This window comes from Accipiter gentilis, chromosome 19 (genome assembly GCF_929443795.1).
Source record: "Accipiter gentilis chromosome 19, bAccGen1.1, whole genome shotgun sequence".
NCBI lineage: Eukaryota > Metazoa > Chordata > Aves > Accipitriformes > Accipitridae > Astur > Astur gentilis.
Genome location: NC_064898.1, coordinates 3,791,339 through 3,815,095, shown reverse-complemented (window position 1 = coordinate 3,815,095; position 23,757 = coordinate 3,791,339). Strand labels below are relative to the sequence as shown.

At 37.5% G+C, this 23,757-nt stretch overlaps 1 protein-coding gene across 4 annotated transcripts in view; it reads left to right on the top strand.

The window, feature by feature from the left end:
- FRY (FRY microtubule binding protein) overlaps window positions 1-23,757 on the top strand; it is a 252,456-nt gene that overhangs the window by 132,674 nt on the left and 96,025 nt on the right. For all 4 annotated transcript variants that reach the window (XM_049822900.1, XM_049822901.1, XM_049822899.1 and 1 more), the window contains 13 exons: window positions 3,411-3,550; window positions 5,534-5,624; window positions 6,028-6,107; window positions 6,221-6,301; window positions 7,883-8,051; window positions 10,512-10,604; window positions 10,699-10,797; window positions 13,308-13,409; window positions 17,738-17,841; window positions 18,331-18,439; window positions 19,371-19,457; window positions 21,185-21,356; window positions 23,043-23,175. In XM_049822900.1, coding sequence (XP_049678857.1) covers window positions 3,411-3,550; window positions 5,534-5,624; window positions 6,028-6,107; window positions 6,221-6,301; window positions 7,883-8,051; window positions 10,512-10,604; window positions 10,699-10,797; window positions 13,308-13,409; window positions 17,738-17,841; window positions 18,331-18,439; window positions 19,371-19,457; window positions 21,185-21,356; window positions 23,043-23,175 — 1,460 coding nt within the window. The remainder of the gene's footprint in view (window positions 1-3,410; window positions 3,551-5,533; window positions 5,625-6,027; window positions 6,108-6,220; window positions 6,302-7,882; window positions 8,052-10,511; window positions 10,605-10,698; window positions 10,798-13,307; window positions 13,410-17,737; window positions 17,842-18,330; window positions 18,440-19,370; window positions 19,458-21,184; window positions 21,357-23,042; window positions 23,176-23,757) is intronic.

Here is a 23,757-nt window from a genome sequence, read left to right as displayed (position 1 = left end):
TTCATATGTTGCGTATGAAATCCCAGTCTTACTGTGGTCCATGAGAGTTTTGCTGTTGATTTCAGGGAGCAAGGATTTCATTGCAGGTGTTATTTTCCTTCAGTCTGTATTGTTTGTAGTTATGGGGCTTTGTTATAGACATGCATGAAGTGGGGAGAAAACATTGAATGAAGAGAAGACATTATTGCATGGCTATGGGTATCCTAAATATAGCTAAGACAATGTCAAATTCTGCTTTCAGTAGCATTCATAAAAGGTGTAAAATCTCACTCCTAATGTCCATTACTTAGAATCTACACAACAATTTGAAGGCAGAATATGCAGACACTATTCAAATAATAGATTTACAAAAAAAACCCCAACACTATGCAAAAATGAAGTACTGCGATTCTGCATTATTAAAATGGCAGTCAAATGCATTTTTAACATACATACTGACATATATGGTATATGAAAAAAATGCAGAGCCAAGAAATGAATGATACTGTTGGAAACCGAATGCGGTTTTGAATTTATTTGCTGTTAAAGCACATAGAAATCCATGTGTGAAATAAAACAAGTAATCGGTATCTATCAGCTGTTAGAGGAAACATTTCTTATATTTGTATTTTGACAATATAGCAAGACTTTTATGAAAGTGTAAAAATTGTAGCAAACTATCTGGGCAGAATTTCATTAAATTTACTCTTACATATTAGTCCAAAATAAATATTAAGCATTTACATAAAGTGTATTTAATGCTCTGTGAACACAAGTTTTAAACAGCTCTCTACTTGTGCAGCTTTCTTATCCTTAAGCTATACAGTAGGTAGTTCATTTATGATGGAAGAACATGATCATTTGTCCAACAAGGATGTATTTGTACATCTGTGCACTCCCTTTCAGGAGCAGCACAGAGCTAGAATTCATCTCACTCCTGGACTTACTTCCAGTAAATAAAAGGGTTGAGTAACCAACGCGTTGGCTAGACTTCCCTCCCTTCCTGTTCCCTGAGAGCCAGGTCTTTGCCCAGTCCACCCTTCCTTCCTGTCTTAAAAGTGCAATGACAGAAAGATTTAAAAAAAAGCTATATTGACCTTTTATCCCTGCTAAAGACACACACTGTAAATTCAGCGGAGAAAGTACGGCTTGAGGAGATTGAACAGGAATCACTTTGACTTTTTGCAGTGAGTGAAATTGCGTAGTTGGGGTTTAGAGAACAGCATTGATAAATTTGTCACCGAACGTGCAGGAAGACCTAATTGAAACAACTTTTCATTTACAGTTAAACACTGTGATCATTTAAGAGATATTTAGGTCTATCTGTGGACAGACTTTTTAGTAGGGCCTGTAGCGATATGACAAGGGGTGATGGTTTTAAACTAAAAGAGGGTAGATTCAGGCAAGACATAAGGAAGAATTTTTTAGGATGAGGGTGGTGAAACACTGGCGCAGGTTGCCCAGAGGGGTGGCAGATGCCCCATCCCTGGAAACGTTCAAGGCCAGGCTGGACGGGGCTCTGAGCAACCTGATCTAGTTGAAGATGTCCCTGCTCATTGCAGGGGGGTTGGACTAGGTGACCTTTAAAGGTCCCTTCCAACCCAAACTATTCTGTGATTCTATTCTAGTCTTCCCCAGCAAACCCTTTTTCGCTGCATCTCATAACAACTGGTGTTACGCCAGCTTCAGAAAAACTTTTGGAAGACAATAGAGATGCGATTGAGATGCCCAAGCGTTCTGAGTTTGTGGTGAATAGTTTGCAGTGACGCTAGGTGATTCATGTCTTTTAAGTATTTATCTGAAATATTACGCTTGAAGGCTTTGGTGTAATTGACGCTGGGCCGCTGTAGTAATTCTTCATTAAAGGCCTCCTGTCACTGCTGCAAGCAGTGCCTTCATGCCATCTTCCACAGCAAGTTGTTTCATATTGCAGGCAATAAAATAAATTGGAAACACTAGATTGAAAGCTTTCCTAAAACAGTACTTTTATAGAAACTTTTATTTTTACAAGGGTAGTTGTTATAGCTTTCTAATGCTCCATGTTTCATTTTAGGCCATAATATCCGCACAGTAATACTTGATCCTCAAAGTGTCTCATTAACTTTAGACCGCATCATCACTGTGAATTAGTGAAATTCTGAGGCTGAAAAACTGCAAAATTGATCAGAGTTATTGATCTAAACTAACTGTCATCCACTAAAGTTCTCATTAAGGCTTTAGGAATTGTATGTAAGGTGCTCGGTCTCCCAGTTTTGCTCTTGTCTTAGTCACAGCTTGATCTTATACGAGACATTAAAGCGTTGCTGTTCCACAAGCACTGAAATGTGCTGGTTTAAATTTAAGCAGGTGGATAAACCTGACAGAGTTAATGACATAAGCAGCGTACTTCACATGAAGTACGTACTTCAGCACTTCACTCCTGCTACTGAGGGCTTCGCAGGATGAAGCCCTGCATGATCTTGAGGTGATCACAAATCTCCAGATCAGTAGTTTATTCCTGTTTAAAATAGTTGTTTTCTATTTTCTTAGAATGTACACAAATGCTGTAGCTGTGACCATTCAGTTGCAATACACATATAATCCTCTTGTATAATAATGAGTTTTTTCACCCTAGCTTTTGATCTTCTCATGTTTTGCAGCTGTATGGCTTCCTGTAATAGCAAGTTTAAGTCATAGTTCAGCAGTAACATATTCAGTAACTTGTCTGTAATTGGTGACACAGTTAATACTGATAGAGCAGTAAACCTCTTTTCCAGTATGCTGCTAGAGCTGTTTAATGAGGAACTTTTAAGGAATGATTCTAAACTATGTTTCACTTATTTTATGTCTCACAAAGACACAGGAAACTGTGAATATTTTCCTACATATAAAAGAGAAGTCTAAATTATCAGGTGTATCAGCCTAATAGCAAGATGGATGCATCTGCACATTCAGTTGGTTAAGATTATTGCAGAGCTTATGGGGTTTCTCAACGTATTCTGAGTTTCAGGAGGAGCTTCCAGCAGTCAGATGCAACCCATGAAGACAGTACCTCTGATTCATCATTTTTTCTTGCCTTTTAATCTGCTCAAACTCAAACCAACATTGTGTAACAAATAAAATAATTTTTTTAAAAAAACACCAAAAAAAACCCTTGAAGAACTAGATAGTTTTCTGGCACTAGATAGTTGTAAGATGCGATACACAATTTTAATGCATTTTAGTGTCATCAATGGAAAGGCACTATTGCCATACAGCCCATTATTGTATTTCTGCTTATGTTTCAACGGGAAATGCAGAATATTAAGTCACTGCTTGTACCATGGGTCTCAAAAATGAGATGAAAACAAGAAAGAACATGTCTAACCACTGAATTAGTACTTTTTTTTTTAAGGAGGAGGGGAAACTTGGAACACCAGTTGATTCATTGATTTGTTGTATTTTCCCCATAGGTAATAAGCTCAATGAGCTCACTTTCAGAATATTGCCTACCCTCTATCCTGCGCACTTTGTTTGACTGGTATAAAAGACAGAATGGCATAGAAGATGAATCTCATGAGTACAGACCAAGAACAAGCACTAAATCCAAAAGGTATGATTTTGAATATGCATACGTACATTTTTGACAGATTCTAAGGTAAAATGTGTTGTATTTCACCTGTCAGCTTTTATGAGGTTACAGTTGCTTGGAAGTTGTTCTCCTCTTTTTCTGCTTGTTCCTGGATCTCTTCTCTCAGCTTCTAGATGGATGGAATAATTGTGTCTTTAAAATGATGCTCCTGATTGTTCAAACACTGTTCCTTAGTGCTGTTTTGGATGCTGTAATGTCATTTAAATAGTGGTTTGTATAAACCGTGTCTGTCTTCTTTACTCATGCGAGCAGGCAATAACTCTGTGACACTTGGAAGGATATTTTTTATACAGCGTTCTGCTTAGTCATAGTAATTGCACATACACCTATTCTCAGTCCAAAAACCTGTGAATCAGTCAAAGAGCTTTAGTGATAACATTCACTTAGCTCTTAAAAGAAACGAGCAAACAAGAATAAAGACCCCAAAAGAATTATATTGATCTCTTATGATATCAGTAGTTCTTCAGTGGTAAGGCAACAGATTGGTCTTGGTTTATATTGAGGTCTGACAGTTTGATAGAGGTGTATTCTTCAAACTTACCGTTTTTCTGAATACTTTGGTACTACATTTACACACTTTAATGAAGCAGCAGGAGAATCAACACTGGCAGGCCTGGTGTTTGGAAATGCATAGGCAATTCTTCACATTAGGATTACATTATAATTCAGTGACTACTGAAGGAAATAGTTGCTGGAATGGCGGGGTAGGATCTAGTTTTAGATTTCAACGTAGACATGAACCCAAATCAGAATCTTCCAGGCTCTTTATGTCAGTAGAAGTAGGCAATATGAAGGCATGATTCATCAGTTAGATGTCTGCTTTTGGATGAGATGAATCCTTGCCTTGAAGTGCCTCTTTCTCTCGACTTGTTACAGGACCACCTGCTCATAAAGAGGTGTCTTCAGGAACTCCACCCAAAATCTAGTTGGAAGTCAGCTTAGCAGTGAACCAAGGCCACTCTGTCAATTTATAATGTTACGGAAAGAACGTATAACTAGTCCTTTCTCCAGTTAATGCGAAACCAAGAAAACCAAAATGCAAATAAATGATTTCATCACTGATCAAGCAGAACTCTTAAATGCATGTTTTAATATAAGCACATAAGTACAACTGAAATCACTAAAGCTCTTAATGTGTGTAAGAATTGTGCTGAATTTATGCAAAAATCTCACCAAAATCAGTGGTAATTGCTTCAAACGGACTGCAGAACTGTTCCTTTAACACTTAGTTTTACAAAAAGTATTTTATATTTCACGTTATCTTTTCACTTTGAAACTGTGATCAGGTGATTCAAATGGATATGTTTTGTATTTATATTGCAAGCTACTCACTTCAGACATTTATTCCTCTATGTTGTTCTGCACAAGGAATGCATTCAAAAGTTTGATAAGTGATGCCAAAGTTAAAAAATAACACTGGAACAGTTTTTAAAAGGGAATGTAGTTTGGTTATGAATTCTCCATTGGTACTTTTAAGGCATTTTTTCAAAATCCGTCACAAGTCTAAATATTAATTTAATAGCACAAAATAATTTATTAAGTTTGCCTCCAAAGTGTAATTGAGAACTGTCTAAATGGTGCCTTCAGCAAGGAAACTGAAATTAAATCCATTTGTTAGAATATAGAATCCAAAAGTTTCCTTGGTTTTGTTGTGTTTGTTTTTCTTGAAAAAGCTTTGTGTTGATCTTAAACTGGAAAAAAAGAGCGAGGAAATGGAGAGTGACATGTAAACATTTGAAAGAAGGTGAAAGTAACAAGTTAGATTTAGTCTATTTACCTCAGATTTTAAAAGCATACCAGTGCATTACTTTCTGAAATGCTGGACTGCAGTTGAAAAAGTAGAACACAATCTCCTGTTATCTGTATTTCTGTATTTGAAGAAGGCATATAATATGAATTACAACATATCTCCTAAATATTATGTTTCCTGGTTTGATTTTGCAGTGATGAACAGCAGAGGGACTATTTAATGGAGAGAAGAGATCTGGCTATTGATTTTATTTTTTCTTTAGTATTAATAGAAGTTTTGAAACAGGTATGGAGTTCTTAAATTACCCATTAACTAATAACTGATGGAAATTACCAATACAAATGAATTTTAGGATTCTTTTTCTGTTTCCATCTTTAAGAGTCGAATAAAAACATGAGATACATCCTGCATGCTTGTTCATTGCTGTCTTTCTTGCACGTGTAGGATACATAGTATTATGTGTTCATACAGACTTCACTTTGCCAAGTCTTTGGAGCTAAAGTATTACCCTTCAACACAAAATAAACTTTAAATGGCTGGCTCATTTCAGCTGTTTTGTTAGCTAGATGCTATTTCAGCTGATACCATACTTCTGTATGGAAGATACTCATAAGTAATACTAGCATTACGGTATGCAGCTTGAAGTGTAATATATGTGTACTCGTCATGTTTTATTTTGTGTTTTCAGATTCCGCTTCATCCTGTAATAGACAGTTTGGTACATGATGTTATTAACTTGGCTTTCAAGCACTTTAAGTACAAAGAAGGGTAAGGCTCTTTTTCCTACAAAAATTCTGTGGAAAAAAATAAATTATTTTTTAATAGTAGTGGTTTAAGCAGTATGCTTTCTCAGCCAAGAATTCTTTCTTGTCTCTTCCTAGGTACCTTGGTCCTAACACTGGAAATATGCACATTGTTGCAGATTTGTATGCAGAAGTAATAGGTGTTCTAGCTCAAGCAAAGTAAGCAAAATTGAATATCATATTTCCCCCATAAATCTGAGAAGTTTTACTCGCTTAGCGTGTGCATATTCTGATTTTTTCACTTTTTTAAAAAATAGTGTAGGAATAAATCATTTCAGCTCGTTGGCCCTCTATTCATCCAGATGTTCTAGAGCATACAACTCTAGGTCTGCATCTAGTCTGGTGATACTGAGTAAATTCAACTCGACTACAGCAGCATTATTTTTCTTATCTCAGCAATGACGTCTATGGAAAGCCCAAAGGGCTGAAGAGAACTATTTTAGTTAATTTTTTTTCTGTATGCTGTTTTTTCTCTAGCTGGGCAAACCTAAAAATGGCTATCCTCCAACGTAGCAACATTTTTAAGTCCCTCTGCAGTTATTTCAGTTCAGAACTTAATGCAGCTGCTTCCGAGTCCTTCATCCTGCACTTCTTAGAGCGGATGACATAAACCACTTTGTGGATCTGGTCTTGAATTTTGAATCTGGAAGCAGACAGATTCAGAAACTCATGTACCCAATGTAACATTTCATACGCTTACACCACAAACTAAGGAGACGGTGAAATTTACTGCCCTGACACAGTGTTCTCTGTCTCCTGACTTCTTGGTGTTGCTGAGAGTGACTCTGCTCTACAAAACCAATCAACTTAGCTTGATGTAGCCAAAACAGTTTGAGTTCCTGGAAATCATACCATTTTCACAGACTTCAGCTAAGGCCTTACCTGGGTTTCTAAATTGGCTGGGTCAAAGGCAAAAGGGGAAGTGACATCTGGATCCAAAGCTTCAAGTTGACTGTCAAAGGTAGAACATACCTGTTCTCCATAAATAGTGCTTTTCTTCTCCAGTTCTGAAGTGCCTTGCTAAGATGTTACTACCACTAAAGGGCTTCTTCTTGCCAGCCTGTTTCTTTAAACTCTCCTGTGCTGTCCATCATAGGCGATAACAAAAGGTTGTTACGTGCTACACCTGCCCATGAAAATGACATTCTTTTCATTTTGTCTCAGAAAGAACAGGAGGTCCTGTTGGATGATCTTTCTGTATGTTATGTTTATGGACAGTGTGTCTCAAAAGACACCTCCAATAGATTTGTGGGGGAGATAAAAAATGGTCACAGACCCATCCATCCCAAGTTGTCGTAGTTAATGCTTAAGTGTTACTGTAATGGCTCTTAGAAAAAACCTGAAGGGAGGAACAGCCTATCTGAGTATTTTCATAGTTATCATTTCAGCATTTTCTTTTGAAAATATTGCATGTACTTGCAAGAAAACTATCTTTCATCTTGCATTTTTGAAAAATATGTGAGGGGGTTATTCTAATGATATTCTTAGCTCTCATGCAAAAGAGGGGCGTGATAAGAAAATAATTTGAAAGGTGGTTATCTAAAGGGACTAAGGTCAGGCTGTACACTTTATTTTCTTTTCTGAAAACTGACCAAAAAGAAATCTATTCACATACTGACTGAAATGATGTTTTACAAGCAAAGTTGAATCTTCTTTAGGTTTTTCCCCATTTATATAGCTTACAATACATTTCAAATATTAATGTGTACTTTTTTGTAACTAACCAATGTGAATTCACAGGTTTCCTGCTGTAAAGAAGAAATTTATGGCAGAGTTAAAAGAGTTACGGCATAAAGAACAAAGCCCATATATAGTTCAAAGCATTATCAGTCTTATAATGGGAATGAAATTCTTTCGCATTAAGATGTATCCTGTGGAGGACTTTGAAGCTTCTCTTCAGTTTATGCAGGTAAAATTCTTAAGTATATAACTATGGTTCCCAGACCTTTTAGAATGGGCTCCCCTTCATCTTTCCTGTAATACTCCAGGAGATTTTCCATGTGTCATTCTCACATAAATGTATGTGCAGCTACTTTCTGCTTGTTCTGAACCTCAGCGCTCCAGTCTCCAATCTCTGGAGTGTATCATTCCATACCAACTTTTCATCAGCTGTATACCCCTAGTCCGTACATCTCGCCCTCCAACAAAAGGAGTTTCTGTTCTGTAGACCCCAGACCTTCCACCCTGCCCCATGTCCCTGCCTAGCTATGTCTCCGTAGCTGCTCACTGCCTCCAAAGTGAATCTGCCACCATTGACATAGCGGCCAGAAAGGAGAGGAACTTCTGATGGAGAAGAACATAGAGGAAGAGACAAAGAATTGAGGCAAAAGCTGGATGGAATGTCCCTTGGATATGTTGTCTCCTTCCACCACACCTTCACTCCTCTTCCTGTAGAGTACATTCTGTACTCACCTGGTTTGAGAGCCACTAGTACACAGCATAGTTTGACTCTTATGAATGCTTTAAATTAATAGATTACATCATTTTGTAAAAGGAAAGAAAATATTTTATGTTTAAACATTTTAAAAGTCCACATTCTTGTTGGTAATGTACAATGGGTCTGTTCCCATCAGCAGGTTTATTTAGCTTAACCTTTTTACTCCCCTGTTTTTTCTTGGGCTCACTCTCACAGCTACATGGTTTGTAGCCACTCATCCAGTAAAATACATGTTTTATATAAACCTCCGTGTAAAGATCAGCTTATTGATGGTGTCAGCGGAGTAAAAAATCAATGTTAGATGCCCACAAGTAAAGATTTGACATTGGAATACAAATACACAGGCGTATAGACACACAGAGCCATTTCTCTTAAGTCCTGAACAGGAAGCACATTCTATTTCAGTTTTTCAATGTGTTTTAAACCACATTTAACAACATATTTAAAACATATTCAACAACACAGAAGCAGCTTATTTTTCTTCTTACCTTACACTTCATTATATGAACACATCTTAGTATGTGTTGACTTAATGTAAGTTATCCAGAGCTGGCAAGATATCAAAAGTAGTGTGTGTTCAGTGCACACGACTAATATGAGTCAATGACTTTGTGGCACAGCGCTGCTGGGATCCAGTGTTCACTGCTATTGAAATCAGTGGTAAAGCTCCTGTATAGTAGAACTCAAAATTTGGATGCAGATGATATCTGTCTTCCCTGACTATAGTATCTCAGCACAAAAATAATTCTTATATATACTACAATGCATCATAAGGTGCAATGTGTATGTAGGAAAGCCAGTTTTCCTCAGTTTGGTGAAATACAGTTTGATTCTTTGGGCGATTTCTCTGTTAGTTTGAGCATCTACATGCAGTGCTTCAGCTACAAGCTCTTGTCACCAGCTCTGCTCTAGTAGAGAGCCACACTTTCAAAAGGTAAGCTAATCTCAGGAGCCAGCTCCAGAAGAGCCTCCCTGCCACCATGGAGTGCAGAAGCAGCTCAGGAAGGCTGCTGCCTTTGCATAGGGGCCTTCAGCTGTGTAGCAGAAATGGCAGGAGTGACTGAAGCCGTGTGGTGTAGAATCCCGATTGCAGCCAGGAAGACTCAGGCACGGTCTAAAGTCTGAACCGCTCTGCGCGCGTGTGCAGGAAAAAAAGGTCGGTGGGGACCTTCCTTGTAAAGTGAGTGGTTGTTTGGGCCTCGGGCCCAGAGAGGAAGAAGTAACTGGAGCAACACGAGTTGTCATCCTCAGAGAAGTTGTACAGAAGCATGAGGGGATGCTTATCTCCTCTCTCTCACTTCCTAAGCAGCACAGCTGTGTGGATAGTAGTTCACCGCATGTTTAGGACAAAAGTACATTTCTACTTTCTCTCTTAATCCCCAATTCCAGGCTGGAAATTGTGGTGGTTTGCACCACGGGTCTCATCCCTCACATAGCACAGTTCTATATTGACCCTTAATCTGCGGTGGATCCTAGCAGTGAAATTTATCCCCAAATATTTACGGTAAGATTGTTGCTTACCTTGAGTATGTTACCAGAGAAATACGTTCCTTTTCTGGCCTCTCAGAGCACTGTGCAAAGCAGTCCATGTGGGCTATTACTCCTGCTCCTGAAGGTATACACAGGGAAGACGTGAGGTCAGTCCCTGAATCCAACTCCCTTTCCATCCCCAAAAGACCACTGGGCGCAACTGGAATCAGTGGAGGTTTTGTGGATTATCATGGTCAGAGTTAACAGATCCTTGATTTTGACTTAAGTCCTGCTTTGTGCTTGCTGCAGAATGCAGATTTAGAAGTTAATAGACAAATGTTTTTTGTGGGATTTGCAAGATACAAAGTCACTGACACTTGAGGTGCATTCAGCAAACATTTAGAGGTCTTTATTCCAGCTGATACACAATTATGATTCTTGTTTTGTTTTGTTTTGTTACAGGAATGTGCACATTATTTCCTTGAAGTTAAAGACAAAGATATCAAGCATGCACTGGCAGGACTGTTTGTTGAAATTCTTGTCCCCGTAGCTGCTGTGAGTTTATTTTTCAGGTTATTTACATAATTTCTTCAAATTGGATAAAACAACTTGTGAAATGGTGGTTTATTAACAGGAAATTTTCTTTCAGGCTGTTAAAAATGAAGTGAATGTCCCCTGTCTGAGGAACTTCGTTGAAAGCCTGTATGATACAACACTTGAACTTTCCTCACGAAAGAAACACTCATTGGTTAGTAACTGTAAGAAGCAGAGGCTAGAATTCTTTGTCAGAAATATCTCTGAGCAAGACTCTTGGGAAATTGCAAAACTTTTTTCTGTGTTTGGCTTTATAACCAATACATTTCTATTTGCGGGGAAGGTTATTGTGTTTGCAGAAAATAACCGTATTTATTTTATTCAGAATATGATGTAAATCAGTCTGAATCAAGCAGATCTTTTCTGCTTCTGGTTCTGTGATTATTAAATGGTTAGACTTTCTCATACTTGTTATGTGTAAACATTAGGAGGAGAGGAGAAAGAATAGAGTTCACTTCTTGTCAAGCGAGAACAAATGAGGCATGTGGGAACAACTCTTTCACGGGGCTTAAATAATACATTGTAGGAATGAAAAAATGTATAACACATGCCCTTTTAAATCCGTAACTTGGCTACTGTGCAGCTCCCTATTTCATTTTTTTCTTGTGAGATGAACAGTGGCACTGCAGTGTATTTTTGGAAGCATGAGTTGATCTGAATTAAATGAGGATCTGAGTCAGTTTGATGCTGGCCGCCTTAAGCAGTCTGTCTCTCCAACTGGGTCAGTGTACGTCAGCAACGCGGCGTTAGCTAATCCGTTTTGAAGTCTTGGACCTTCTCAGTAAAGAAAGTTGTCATTTGTCCTCCCTCGTTCTATGGGAAAGTCAAAAAGACTTCCCTGTTCCCAGTGCTCTCGGCAAATGGTCACTAGTGTTAGTGAATCTGCTGGGAGGACTGCAGGATCGTGCTTGAGCTCTCTGCCGCTGTTACACCAGTCCCAGGGGAGAGTCAGAACATCTCCAGGGGTGCAGTCCTGATCCTGTTTGAATTAGTGGGAGTCTTGAGATGGATTTCTGGTTTCACTCTGCTTATGTTTGCGTGGCTCTATTCCACTCTGCCGAGTTAATAAAACACTGGTGAAACTGCAGCAGGGTAAGAGCTTTGCTGTACAGTTTTTACACGACATAGAACTTCCCCAAACTGGTGGCCGTACTTGCCAAAGTCAATACTACGTGCTTGAGAAAGGATTGCACAGCTGGGGCTTTGCGTTTGATTGCTTGTCTACACATACCACACTGGAGGCTACATAGTTAAAAGTGACAAAATAGAATAGATTCTTGTGAGGGTGTGATTAGAAATACAAACATTGGGAGGAGGAGGAGGAGGGGAAAGGCAAACAGTTGGCAGAAATAACTGCAGTGCATATTTCCAGGCTTCCAGGAAGAAAGCACACTCTTTAGAGTCTGAAGAGGACCTTCCTTTCCCAAGATCAGTGTTTTGTGAATCGGTGCACTCACTGTACCGGCAGGATAGGGGCATTCGCGTTGCCTCATTTTCTATCTAAAAGTATCCTGCACGAGCTAGTCACTGAAGTTCTCTTGATAGTGAATGGAGAGACTTATGAAACTCTAGGAGATGGTTTGTATCTTCCCTCCTAAGGCTCTTCCTTAGGATGGTTTGTACACTCTTGGGATGTTACTAAACTCTGTGATCCTGTCAAGTACTTGGCTATTGTAATGTTAATATGGTAAGAAAGTCTTGCATGAGAAGACTTCAGTTATCCTCTTCCATATGTATTTTGGACATGAAGATTATAAAAATAAAAATTAATGTACATTTACCATTTACTCAAGAAACTAGGTCTAACCTAGCTATAGACAATTTATGTTATATATTACAGGAACAGAAGTTGGGGTTTATGGTGTATTTATACTTTGAGCTATGACTGAAGTTAGAAATTCAGGGTTAATTTTGAGAATCATTGGTCTTTAAGATAAAGTTACCTTATTTTTGACTAATAACTATGAAGTCCTGACTGGATATATTAACATGACAGCTGAAACAGAAAAGTCTTGCTGAAATAGCAAAGTCATTTTCAAAATTAATAGGTGCATTTTAGCTTATATTTTTTAGTGTAACATTTACAAGTGGAGTGTCAAAGTAGGTGTTGACAAAGAGACCAGGATCCAGTATTTGAACTTCTATGTTCTATCTTGCTTCTTTTTATTTTTCACTTTGCAAGATGTAACTACCAGCATATGAGGCATTGCCTGTTTTTTAACACAATTCTTTAGGGTGTTTGACATGTCTCTCAGTAAATATTGTGACTGCAGATTTTGAGGAGTAATAGGCATCTGAGCATTCACAAGTCCCAACAATCTCTGTGGGTCCTGCTGTTATTATAATAAAATTTAGTTATTCCCATGCTATCATTTCTCAGTCAACTGACTTTGAGTCTGTAAAATTGTGACCCACCTTTGGATTTATTATACTGCTATAAGCAGGTATTTGGTTCTTTTTAGTTCATCCATAAAACATATCTGTAACAGCTTTGGAGAAAGGTTCCTTTTACATCGTACTACTTAACAATGTGTTTATGTTGGCTAACATGTATTGCACAAAATGGAGGAGTAAGAGCTCTATGTTTACAGTAGCTCTATTAAGTTACTTTTATGGTGTGTAGACATGCAAATAATATGGTATCGATATCCATTTCCTGTTTAGGCTTTGTACCCTTTGGTAACGTGCCTGCTTTGTGTCAGTCAGAAGCAGTTCTTTTTAAACAGATGGCATATTTTCCTCAACAACTGCCTATCCAATCTCAAGGTTAGTATCTTCTGGATTTAATATTGTATTAAAACTTCAGTATGCACTATTGACCTGTTGCAAATCTGTTTTATTTAAATGTGCTGGATTATTGCTATTATCTGATTCCATACATAATTTTATTCCTGACAGTACAAATTCTTTGGCTGTGCAGACTTTTTCAGTAACAAAAAAGTATTCTTGTGCCTAGTTTGAATTTCTACCGTTTCTCTAACTCAAACCAAGCCTGAGTCAAACAGCTGTGAACAGGCAAGATTGTTGATGAAAGTTATTAGCTGGAGTGACATACCAAAAGTGACCCACTATTAAGTTGCTTTTTTTCCCAAAGGCATTCTCAAACAGAGCACTTGCTATTACTTTATCAGAATGGAACTAGTTGCGGGACACCGATTCCATTGCCTGTTTCACCCTGTTAAGTTGCATTAAAAAAAACTAAACTATTTTAAGTTGTTTCCTTCACATATCCATTCTTACTCCTTTACCATTTGTTAGATCTTTGAAGTTTAAACCTAACTGTCCACTGCGATCTGCTGTGGTTCCTGGCCAGCACATACTGTTCAATATACACATGCTAGTCATCGTTACAACTCCTCCCTGTTTCTTTTACTTGTGCAATAACTCGCATCCCATCCCACACTTCAAGTGCATCCAGATGAAAGGATGGTCCTGTGCCTACCTGAAAAGGCCAAATTAAGAAGCACAGTGACGTGGTTAGCTCAAATGAAGGGCCTCCGAGCTGCTGCTTGATGAAGCAGTGGTTAGGAGGCTTCTGCAAATGGCACGGGTAGAACATGCAACCATTTTCTCAGCTCAGTGGCAAACTGAGGAGGGAATCTCTGTTCTCCAAAGGCTGAATTCCCAAGCTTCTCGACAAGGTATATATTACATCCTTTATTGTTGTTGCTCTCTTGCTGTACTTTGTCTTAATGAAACAATTTGTATTGACTCTCTTCATATGGATCCTACTATTAGAATAGCTCTTCAAAATGTTCATAGTCTGTCTGAAGATTTCTTTCCACCTATGTCTGAATTATTTACTTCTGCTGAAGATGTGTTAGAACCTTATTTGCAAAGAGATTCAGAAAATAAACATGTTGTTATTGCAACTAATTTTACGGGGTTTTGTGAGGTTATACAAGCTTTAGAAAAGACAGCTACAGCTGTAAGATCTCTGAGGAGCCACCTGGGAATATAGATTTTTCTGAAGATTAGGGAGATCCTGACAAATTATTTTAAACCGTTAGAGAAAATATAAGTAAAGTTGCTCCTACCTTACCAATTGAAAATCAAATTGTAATTCACCTTGCCACCTATAATTCATTGACATACGCTTTGATTCATGGGGCACATAGATTAATGTGGTGGCACATTCAGTCTTTAATCTGGGGAGAAGGTAAGGTAGCTGAATACGTAGCTAAATTAAGAATGTGGTGGGTCACTCCTTCTCAGTACAGAGGAAGAGATGCCCCAACCATTGAAGCAATCACTTCATCAGTCAGAGTGGCACCTCAAAGCCCAAACCAAACTCACACAGCTGGAAGAAGAGCTAGATCAACAAAGGAGGAGAAACCCGTCCATTAGAAGGGGAGTTGTGCACACCAGGACAGTATATGGGTCTCCACGATCTTGTGTGGGCTCCTATGAACCACATAATGGATCAGGTTGCCCAAGAGCCTCCACACCCAATAGAGCACAATCTCCTTCCCCAAACCATTAAAGTCAAGCATACACTGGGAAAGCTAAAAGGTTTATATTCTAATCATATTTCTGATTTTAATATAAACTGGCAAATCTCTGATCTTACAGAAACAAACTTTTTTCTTGAATTAATAAAGGAGACTCCTGCCAGGACATGGAAATATTTGACCCTGGCCAAATTCTGGCCAAAGGGTATTTCATACAATCCTGTTGAAAGCGGTGTTAAAGTTAATGAGTATCCTGGTTTTAAAATGGAACATTTATTGTTAACTAAACTTTAATTACAAAAAAATATTCAAGGCAGGAATTCTATATAGGAGAGAGTCAAAGCACTGTGTTTCATTTAGAGGCAAAGTTTTTCAGTGGGAGAAACAGTTCCTTGTCTCCAAACCACATTGGACAAGGAGAAAGCTCCAGTACAATTTGAGCCGAGGTTGCAAAACTTACTTTACAAAGAATGGGCCAAACAATGCCTATCTCAAGAATGAATCCATGGGTACCAACACAATATCCCTTTGGCCTGAATGGGCCAGACCTTACGCCATATTATTGGAAAATAGAAATGGAGGAATTAAAGAAAATGGGCCTCACTCCTGGCAGTCCGGTTGCTCCTCCGCTAATCACAGAAGAAGAGGCAGAGGCACTGAAAAAGAAAATTCTAGAAAAACAACAACGGGTAAAAGGCAGCAGCACTTACCAATCAAGAAACAGAGCAGATCATATCAGAATTGTCGCCAACTGCTCCCATGTGCAAAAGGCCCACGTTCACTTTGACAAATTCTTCGGCACCGACAGCAAGTTGGGCGCTGCCAGCAGTCGTAAAGGAACCACATCCAATGCCAATACCTCCTGTTGGGAAAGTGAGGAGGATGTCAAATATATATTAGGCCAAATACTCCTTGTCCTAATAGGATTACTGACGGGGTTTTTCTTATTGACAAAAATCCTCAAAATACTAAAGAGGCTCTATCGGTGATGGACTTCTCTCAGTTTTCCAAAGGAAGACACACTATGTGCTTTCCAAATACTGGGCACCCAGTCACCGTGCACTTGCACAGACCTTGCCCATGGACATGCCCATGATTTCTGTGGATGTTTCTCAGGCTTTTTATCATCTTCTTCTCAATCCTGCTTCTGCTATGCAGCTTTTTGTTTCTGACAGAAAACTGGTCTACTATTTTCAGAAAACTCTGATGATATCAGTCTCAGCCCCTTTCTCCTCCGTCTCTTCTCAGCTGCCCTTGCAGCTGGACTATCTTGTCACTAGAATATTTGGACTTTTGCTTATAGGGATGACTTCCTCCTTTGCCACACAAGCTCTCATTACCTTAACTCAGTTAGCCAGTGTCTGCTGTTTTCTTGAAAGCTTTGGGGTAAGAATAAATTTTGATAAACATACTCCATCACCTGTTGAAGAAATCAAATTCTTAGGACTGAAATTTACAGGGACTGACATGACGACACCTGATGAAAAATGGATTGAAAGTAAACAGGTTATTAAACAAATTGATTGTAACCAATGTTATGATGTTAAAATGCTGCAAAGATTAACAGGCTGTGTAAACTTTGGCATTCCTTTTACTACTTATTCTAATCATGTGCTACAACCATTGCATGCTGCTGTAGTAAACAAAAAGGATTTTCCATTTTCTGTTCCATATAAAGGCTTATTGTATAAAATGTGTTGGCAAGGAGTTAAATGGAAATTGCAACCCAAGGACAGTGTTTCTATTCCTAAGCTTGTGACAGATGCCATGCTGGAAGTTGGAGCCATATCCCATATCATCGGTGGGTTGTCTTCCTTCCATTGTGGAGGACCTAATCCAATACACATTCAAGAATTATCGATGGCATTGGTTGCAGTTTCTTTGATCGAACCATGGTCTTTGATCTGTAACTCAACATTCATCTGCAGACAAAAATTCAGCTCTTTGCCCTGGAGATTTGCACTGTGAGCCAGGCAAATCTTATCTCGGGTCAAAGTGTACTGGACTCCTTCAAAGTTTAACCCAACAGATGGCCCAACGCATGGGAGACTATCTGATTGGAGTGCATATACTTGCACCCTCCTCAGAAAGCCCTTAAAGCTGCCACAGAAACAAAAAACCACATATGACCAAAGAGACCCAAAGACAATCTTGTACTAGTTCAAAAGTTTCTGAAAATAACACCAATCCAGACAGATAATCCACTTCAGTCCCGCTGATCCCAGATGCCTTGTTAATTAGGCCAGCCTAAGCATCCACAGATTTTTGTCCTTTCAATTTTGAATTTCATTTATTTATCCTCTGTGTTCTTCATACCAGGTCTCCACCATAGGGCAGCAGCTTTTGAATTGACAGAATCAACTGAAGATGAGATTTTCTTTTCAGAGTCAAATTGAAGTGGTTTTCAAATAGAGATTTTAAATTGTAACATGTATCTAATGTAACTAACTTGGGTTTTTCAACAACTTAAGTAATACCACGAGAGGTAGGTCAGATGCATAAGTGTCCTACAGCTACAGGAATGGGGTACTCTGCAGCTGTGAGGCCGTATTTTCTCTGAACCTTGACATCCATGAAGTGCCGAACTTCCTTTCCTTTCTGATTTGTGCCTGAAGTTTATTCTTACATTATACATTTGTCTAGAATAAGGACCCAAAAATGGCTCGAGTTGCACTGGAATCTCTGTACAGACTACTGTGGGTTTACATGATCAGAATTAAATGTGAAAGCAACACGGCTACCCAAAGGTAAGATGCTGTATTTGTAATGATAATCAGGCCTTGTAGAGTAGATATTGCCAGTGAAGAGCTTTTCTAGTTCTCCTGAATTCCTTTGAATTGAACCTATTCCTGTTGTGAAATAAAAACTCATCTGTACACAATAAAATATTCCCTTTTGTGGCACCATCACTTATTCTCCCACCTATTAAAATTACTGTATAAAGTGTTTCTGCTTTTGGAAGAACTGGAAATCACTCTTTCCCTGGTTATAGTTAGAAATATTTTTGTAGTGACATGTCATTGACTCGTTTATTGTTACTTGTAATTTAGTAATGAAATAAAATAATTACATTGAATTTGTAGCAAAAGATCAGAACAAGATACCCCATTACATTTTCATTTCAAAGGAAATACATTCTAGTCTCTCTAAATGGAGGATTTCCAACTTACGTTTCATGGTAAGTGAAGGTCTGCAAGGTCCAGAAATGTCTAATGCTTTTCTTCCTTCTTTTACAGTCGGCTTATTACTATTGTCACAACACTTTTCCCGAAAGGGTCCCGTGGTGTTGTGCCAAGAGATATGCCTCTAAACATCTTTGTGAAGATAATACAGTTTATTGCACAGGTATGGGAGAACCATGCATATGTCTTTCCAATTAATGAATAACTTGCTTTCCCAATAACAAATTAACAAAGAAGTAAACCTCTATTGTCTGGATTTTTTGCAACCCCATTGTCAGTATCTTTTCATCTAGGCAATGATACAATTATAGATTGAGCTGGGGCAGACTTCTTTTGAACAACAGGTTTTGATTAATTTAATTCCACTGAAAATGGATAAAAATGTTTTCACTTCAAATGTATTTTTTGTCAGTTTTTGGAATTGCAGCAAGTCAAAAAATGCATTTGTTGACAGGCTCTGACTGTCAATAAAGATCAAAATAATAAGCCATATTTTGTCCTGATACTGAATCATTTCTACTATATAGGACAATGAGTCGCATTGATTTTAAAGCAGTAAGTCAGAGGAAAACCAAGTTCAGCATGTAGCGGACACATTTAGTTTTCATCAGTACAAATGGGAATTGCTAAAACAAACTAACCTGCAGTGCTGGAAGTTTCATCTATTTTATTACTTAAATTCAGAAAACATTCCCATTGAGCAAAGCACTTAAGCACGTGCTTAAAGCCTGTGAATAGGAATGAATTAAACAGATGCTTAAAATCTTCCCTGAACTGTGCCATCTGTGAACAAGCTCCTTTTATGTAAAATACTATGTTACTACCATAATTACCACAGTTTAAATGAAATAATTAAAAGCTTTATTACCAAAATGGATCATTTTCTATTTAAACGCTATAAATTTTTGAATTTGTCAACATACAGCAGTGTTGAAAGCTTAGATCTGATAATATGTTCTGCATACTTCTGAAAATGTTTTTCCGAACATTTAAATAAATCCTGATTAGACTGGTTTTCAGCATTCTGTTGCCTTAAAGAAAATAAGAAGCAGAAGTGAGCAGCTTCATGATTTGCAATATTTTCACTATTTTAGGAACGTTTAGATTTTGCAATGAAAGAAATTATCTTTGACTTCCTTTGCGTTGGAAAACCAGCGAAAGCTTTCAGTCTCAACCCTGAGGTATGATGTGCATCTCCATTGTTTTTAGTTAGTATATATTGTATTGTGCTACATTTACTTTCTGGTTACATTCTAAGAATGCTTTCACCTTTTTCCAGTTATCAGGCCAAATCTTGAACTCGATTTATTGGTAAAATACATCTGTGGACTTTGGTCTGTGAAATTTCACATTGTTTATGCCTACCCCATACTACCCCATATTTCCTCAGTGAGGAATATCAAATGTAAAGTAGTGCAAATGTATAACAGAAAAAGAAAAATAGAACTATTGATCACAATCTCTTCTTATCATTCTGCTGTTGTAATATGCAATGCCTTAAATTATTTTGATATAAAAATAAGTTTTTGTAACAATTTCAGTGTTTTTCAAAACAGTGTACTGAAAAAGAGTACATGATCCACGAAGAACTGAAGTTGACAAAAAAGAAATAACTTTAATAGTAAAGTTTTACTGCTCTGACTGGTAAAGCTCCAGTAGTGTCAGTGTCATGAGTCAGCTTCCTAGTGCTTTCCTTAGAGAAAACAATCAGAAATTTGAAAAACATTAAAAAAATAAAAATAAAAATAAGTGGTAAAATAATGAAAAATTCTCTTGAAAAGAATGTATTTGCTTATAATTTTGAAAACATTTTCATTCGAAAATTAAGAATGAACACATGAAAAATAAAAAGCATTTGTGATCATCTCATAAAATATGTCTGTATTAATCTTGCAGTATTAAATAGTCATAGCTATTGACTAAGAAGTTAAAATAGAATGAGTTACCTTACAAAAATTATATTTGATTTTAAAAAAATTTGGAAAAGTAGATTAAACTTTTTACTCTCAAAAGCAGCAGAAGTGAAAGGCAAGCTTTACCTTGAGCACAGCTTTCATCTTTCTTCAGCAGAGTAAAGAAAAATGAATCAGAATTCTTGAGCAGGCAGTCCCCACCACGTTCCGGGTCAGTCACCCGCAGTATGGACTGCGGAAGGTCCTGCAAAGGACATTCTGTATTAGCATTGCATGAAGCCGAGCTCATAGGGAGTGGACATTGTCCTTAGCTTCTTCATGAATCAACATCTGAAATTTTACTCTTTCACAACAATGTAAATCCGAAAACAGTGAAATAACAGGGCTACTTTTTGGCGTACAGACTTCAACATTCTAAAAACATACCCATCATCTATGTAAATGCACCTCTGGGAGACTGTCAGTAGGACAGTCTCTGAGTTTTTGGAATACATTCCTGGGAAATGAAAACATTCTGGTCTTTTATTAATTGTTGCAATGCAAAGCTTGCAAGTTTTCTGCTGGTGAATTCCCAGAAGGCATTCAGGTCACTTAAACTCACTTTCCTCCTGTTTTCACATTGCAGTTTTGGCGCTGAGCACCATTCCAGACTTTTCACTCCGTATGGCCAGCCCTGGGGCCTTTTGAGACAGTTATTGATCTTTTTTTGTAACGGACCACATGGGACATTTCTGTTTAACTGAAGGTCCAGTTCAGGTGCATTACTAAACAGCAGGTCATATCCATGTGTTTTATCCTGAAGATAAAAAGATAATGTACTAATGAAAATAGAAATAAAGCTTTGAGAGGGGAGAGCACTGCTCACAGTGCAGATATGAATTCATTATTTCATGGGCATTTTTCGTAAAATACATCAAACTAGTAAATGTAGTGAAGAATATGGGTAGAATATGATTATTTGATTATGATACTCATTCATCTTCTGAATTTTACAGAGAATGAATATTGGTCTGAGAGCTTTCTTGGTAATTGCTGATAGCTTGCAGCAAAAAGATGGTGAACCTCCAATGCCAGTGACGGGAGCTGTCCTTCCCTCTGGAAACACTCTCAGAGTGAAGAAAACGTATTTGAGCAAAACTCTTACGGAGGAGGAAGCTAAAATGATAGGTCAGTAAGAGAATGGATAATATAGAAACTTAGATGAGAATGAATGTGAAGAAGTCTTCAATACCTCAGAAGAATAATTTACTGTTGTTAAGTATTCAATTGATTTCTTTATTGTAAACATTTACTTTATTGTGCATTCTAATGAAATGTATAGTTTAGTTTGGCAAATGCTGCTTTTTTTAATTATTTCAGGAAAAGTCCTTAGTCGTGCTCCACAAGTGGTAGCAACCCTGCATTCTGGGGGGGTTAAGCCCACAGGTAGTTAAGAACTAGCTTCTTTCACGCTGAATAGCGGTGTTTATTCATGAATATTCATCTTTTTAGAAACAGTGCCTGTGCTCAGAAAATGTACCAGCTTTGAAAACCAGCAGAGATTCCTTTGATATCTTCATTTTAATTGCAGTATCTGACACCAAGTGAAGATTTCAAAATGGCAGAAACTTTTAAATGTAAAATGAAGCTGAAGTGCCTAAGTTAAAAGCATTGTTACCTTCGGCTTCCTTCGTAGTCAATGTAGAGAGAGAATCCTGTGCTGTAGAAGAGCTGCTTTATCATGCCCTGAAGGTGCCTGGTTTTGCTGGCAGAAGAGAAAATTTGGCTACTCACCTTAGCACTTCATTGAGTCCCCAAAGTTACATGAATGGAACAAAGTGTACACATTTCTACACCAGTGACAAAGACGTGTGTTGTACTGTTGATAGATCATTGTAGTAATATCAAGAAAATAAGCAATGTAAGTCCCACTGCTGTTGAAATGTGCAACATAGTATTTAGTGTTGTCACTAATTCAGTTCATTTTGGTTACTCCTCATGCATTTGATAATAAAAGTTTGCACTATTGAATTCTTATATTTTATTACCTATTTCTTCACCATTTTATGATACAACATTCTAGTTTCCATGTATAACATGTAAGATTAAGTTAGGTAATTCCTATATTTTCTTTTGCCTTCTACTCTGTCATTGAACGTTTGAACATACCAGATCTGAAAATTCATGTCATTTTGAAATTCTAAGCTTACATTGTCTTTATCAAATAGGAAAAGAATTCACTAGAGAATAGAGGCTTAAAAATATGTTGTTCAGTGTAAATATATAAAAATTCATTAAGAAAATTAAAACTTTAGCCTTTGATGAATATACAAAAAGAGTTAATTCAAGTTTTATTTTTGAAGTATTTGATGTCATCAGCTGCTGTAAAGCCATATGTCTAATATTGTTTTGCACATAAAATGTCATGCCATTAATTTCCATACCAAATAAGTTTTAGGAGAGCTCATTCAGGTTCCTTTTTTCTCTCTGCTGTGGTGTTTAAACCTTGGTACTGGATCAGAGCTTTTACTTGTGTCATGAAAAGTCACAAAATACGTTGTAGAACTTAGCAAACTGCAGCTTCATTTGACTATGTAGGGACATATTTTGACTAGGTATCTTTTAATTTTCCTTCAGGAAAAATATATGGACATATTTATCACTTGGGTTATTTGTACATACAATAGCATTCTTTTTGGAGAGGGCTACATATTCTGTTGCGGAATCAGAATATCATTACTAGTGGAATATGCTATCTCATGAGGAAAACATTCTTCTTAATTCATGCAGCACAGCATGAGTAAACAGCTTTCTTTTTCAAAATATATGTATCTATAAATATCCCAAATTATACAAAAATGCATATTATTGCAGGTATGTCATTATATTATTCTCAAGTAAGAAAAGCCGTGGACAACATACTCAGACACCTTGACAAGGAAGTGGGTCGGTGCATGATGCTAACCAACATACAGATGCTTAACAAAGAACCTGAAGACATGATTACGTGAGTGCTAAAGAACAGTAATTTCCATAAAATATTGAGACGTAATTTCAGAACTTTTTCTCTACTTTTATCTATCATGGGTCATCAGAGAAACAGCAAGAAACAGGATCATTTAGCTTAGTTAGTTATATACTTTGCAAAACCGTTTATGACAAGTTGATTGTACTTCTTTACATGTTGCAGTGTTTGGAATTGAACTGATGCTCTCGACGTAGCCAAAATCATGTGTGAATCCTATGAATGTTTAGATGGTAGAAGCTGAAAACCTAAAGTGGAAAACCTTCGCTCAGGTCACTGTTTCAGTGTATATTTGCATCACTGAACTTCAAAATTAATGCAACAAATTCTGTAAATCCCTATTAATAATAATATTTCAGAATTCCCATTACTATTCATGCCTGTAATCAAAATCAAATCTTAATTACAAACCCAAGTCATTTTGTGGTAACAGTCCTGGATTTAAGCAGCACCCCACTGGACCGGAATCAAACCAGTACACCTCAAGCAGTGTTGAACAGCAGTATTTTACACTCATCCAAAATTATTGATGAGGGAAGTTTCCCGGAGAGACTTCTAGTGAGG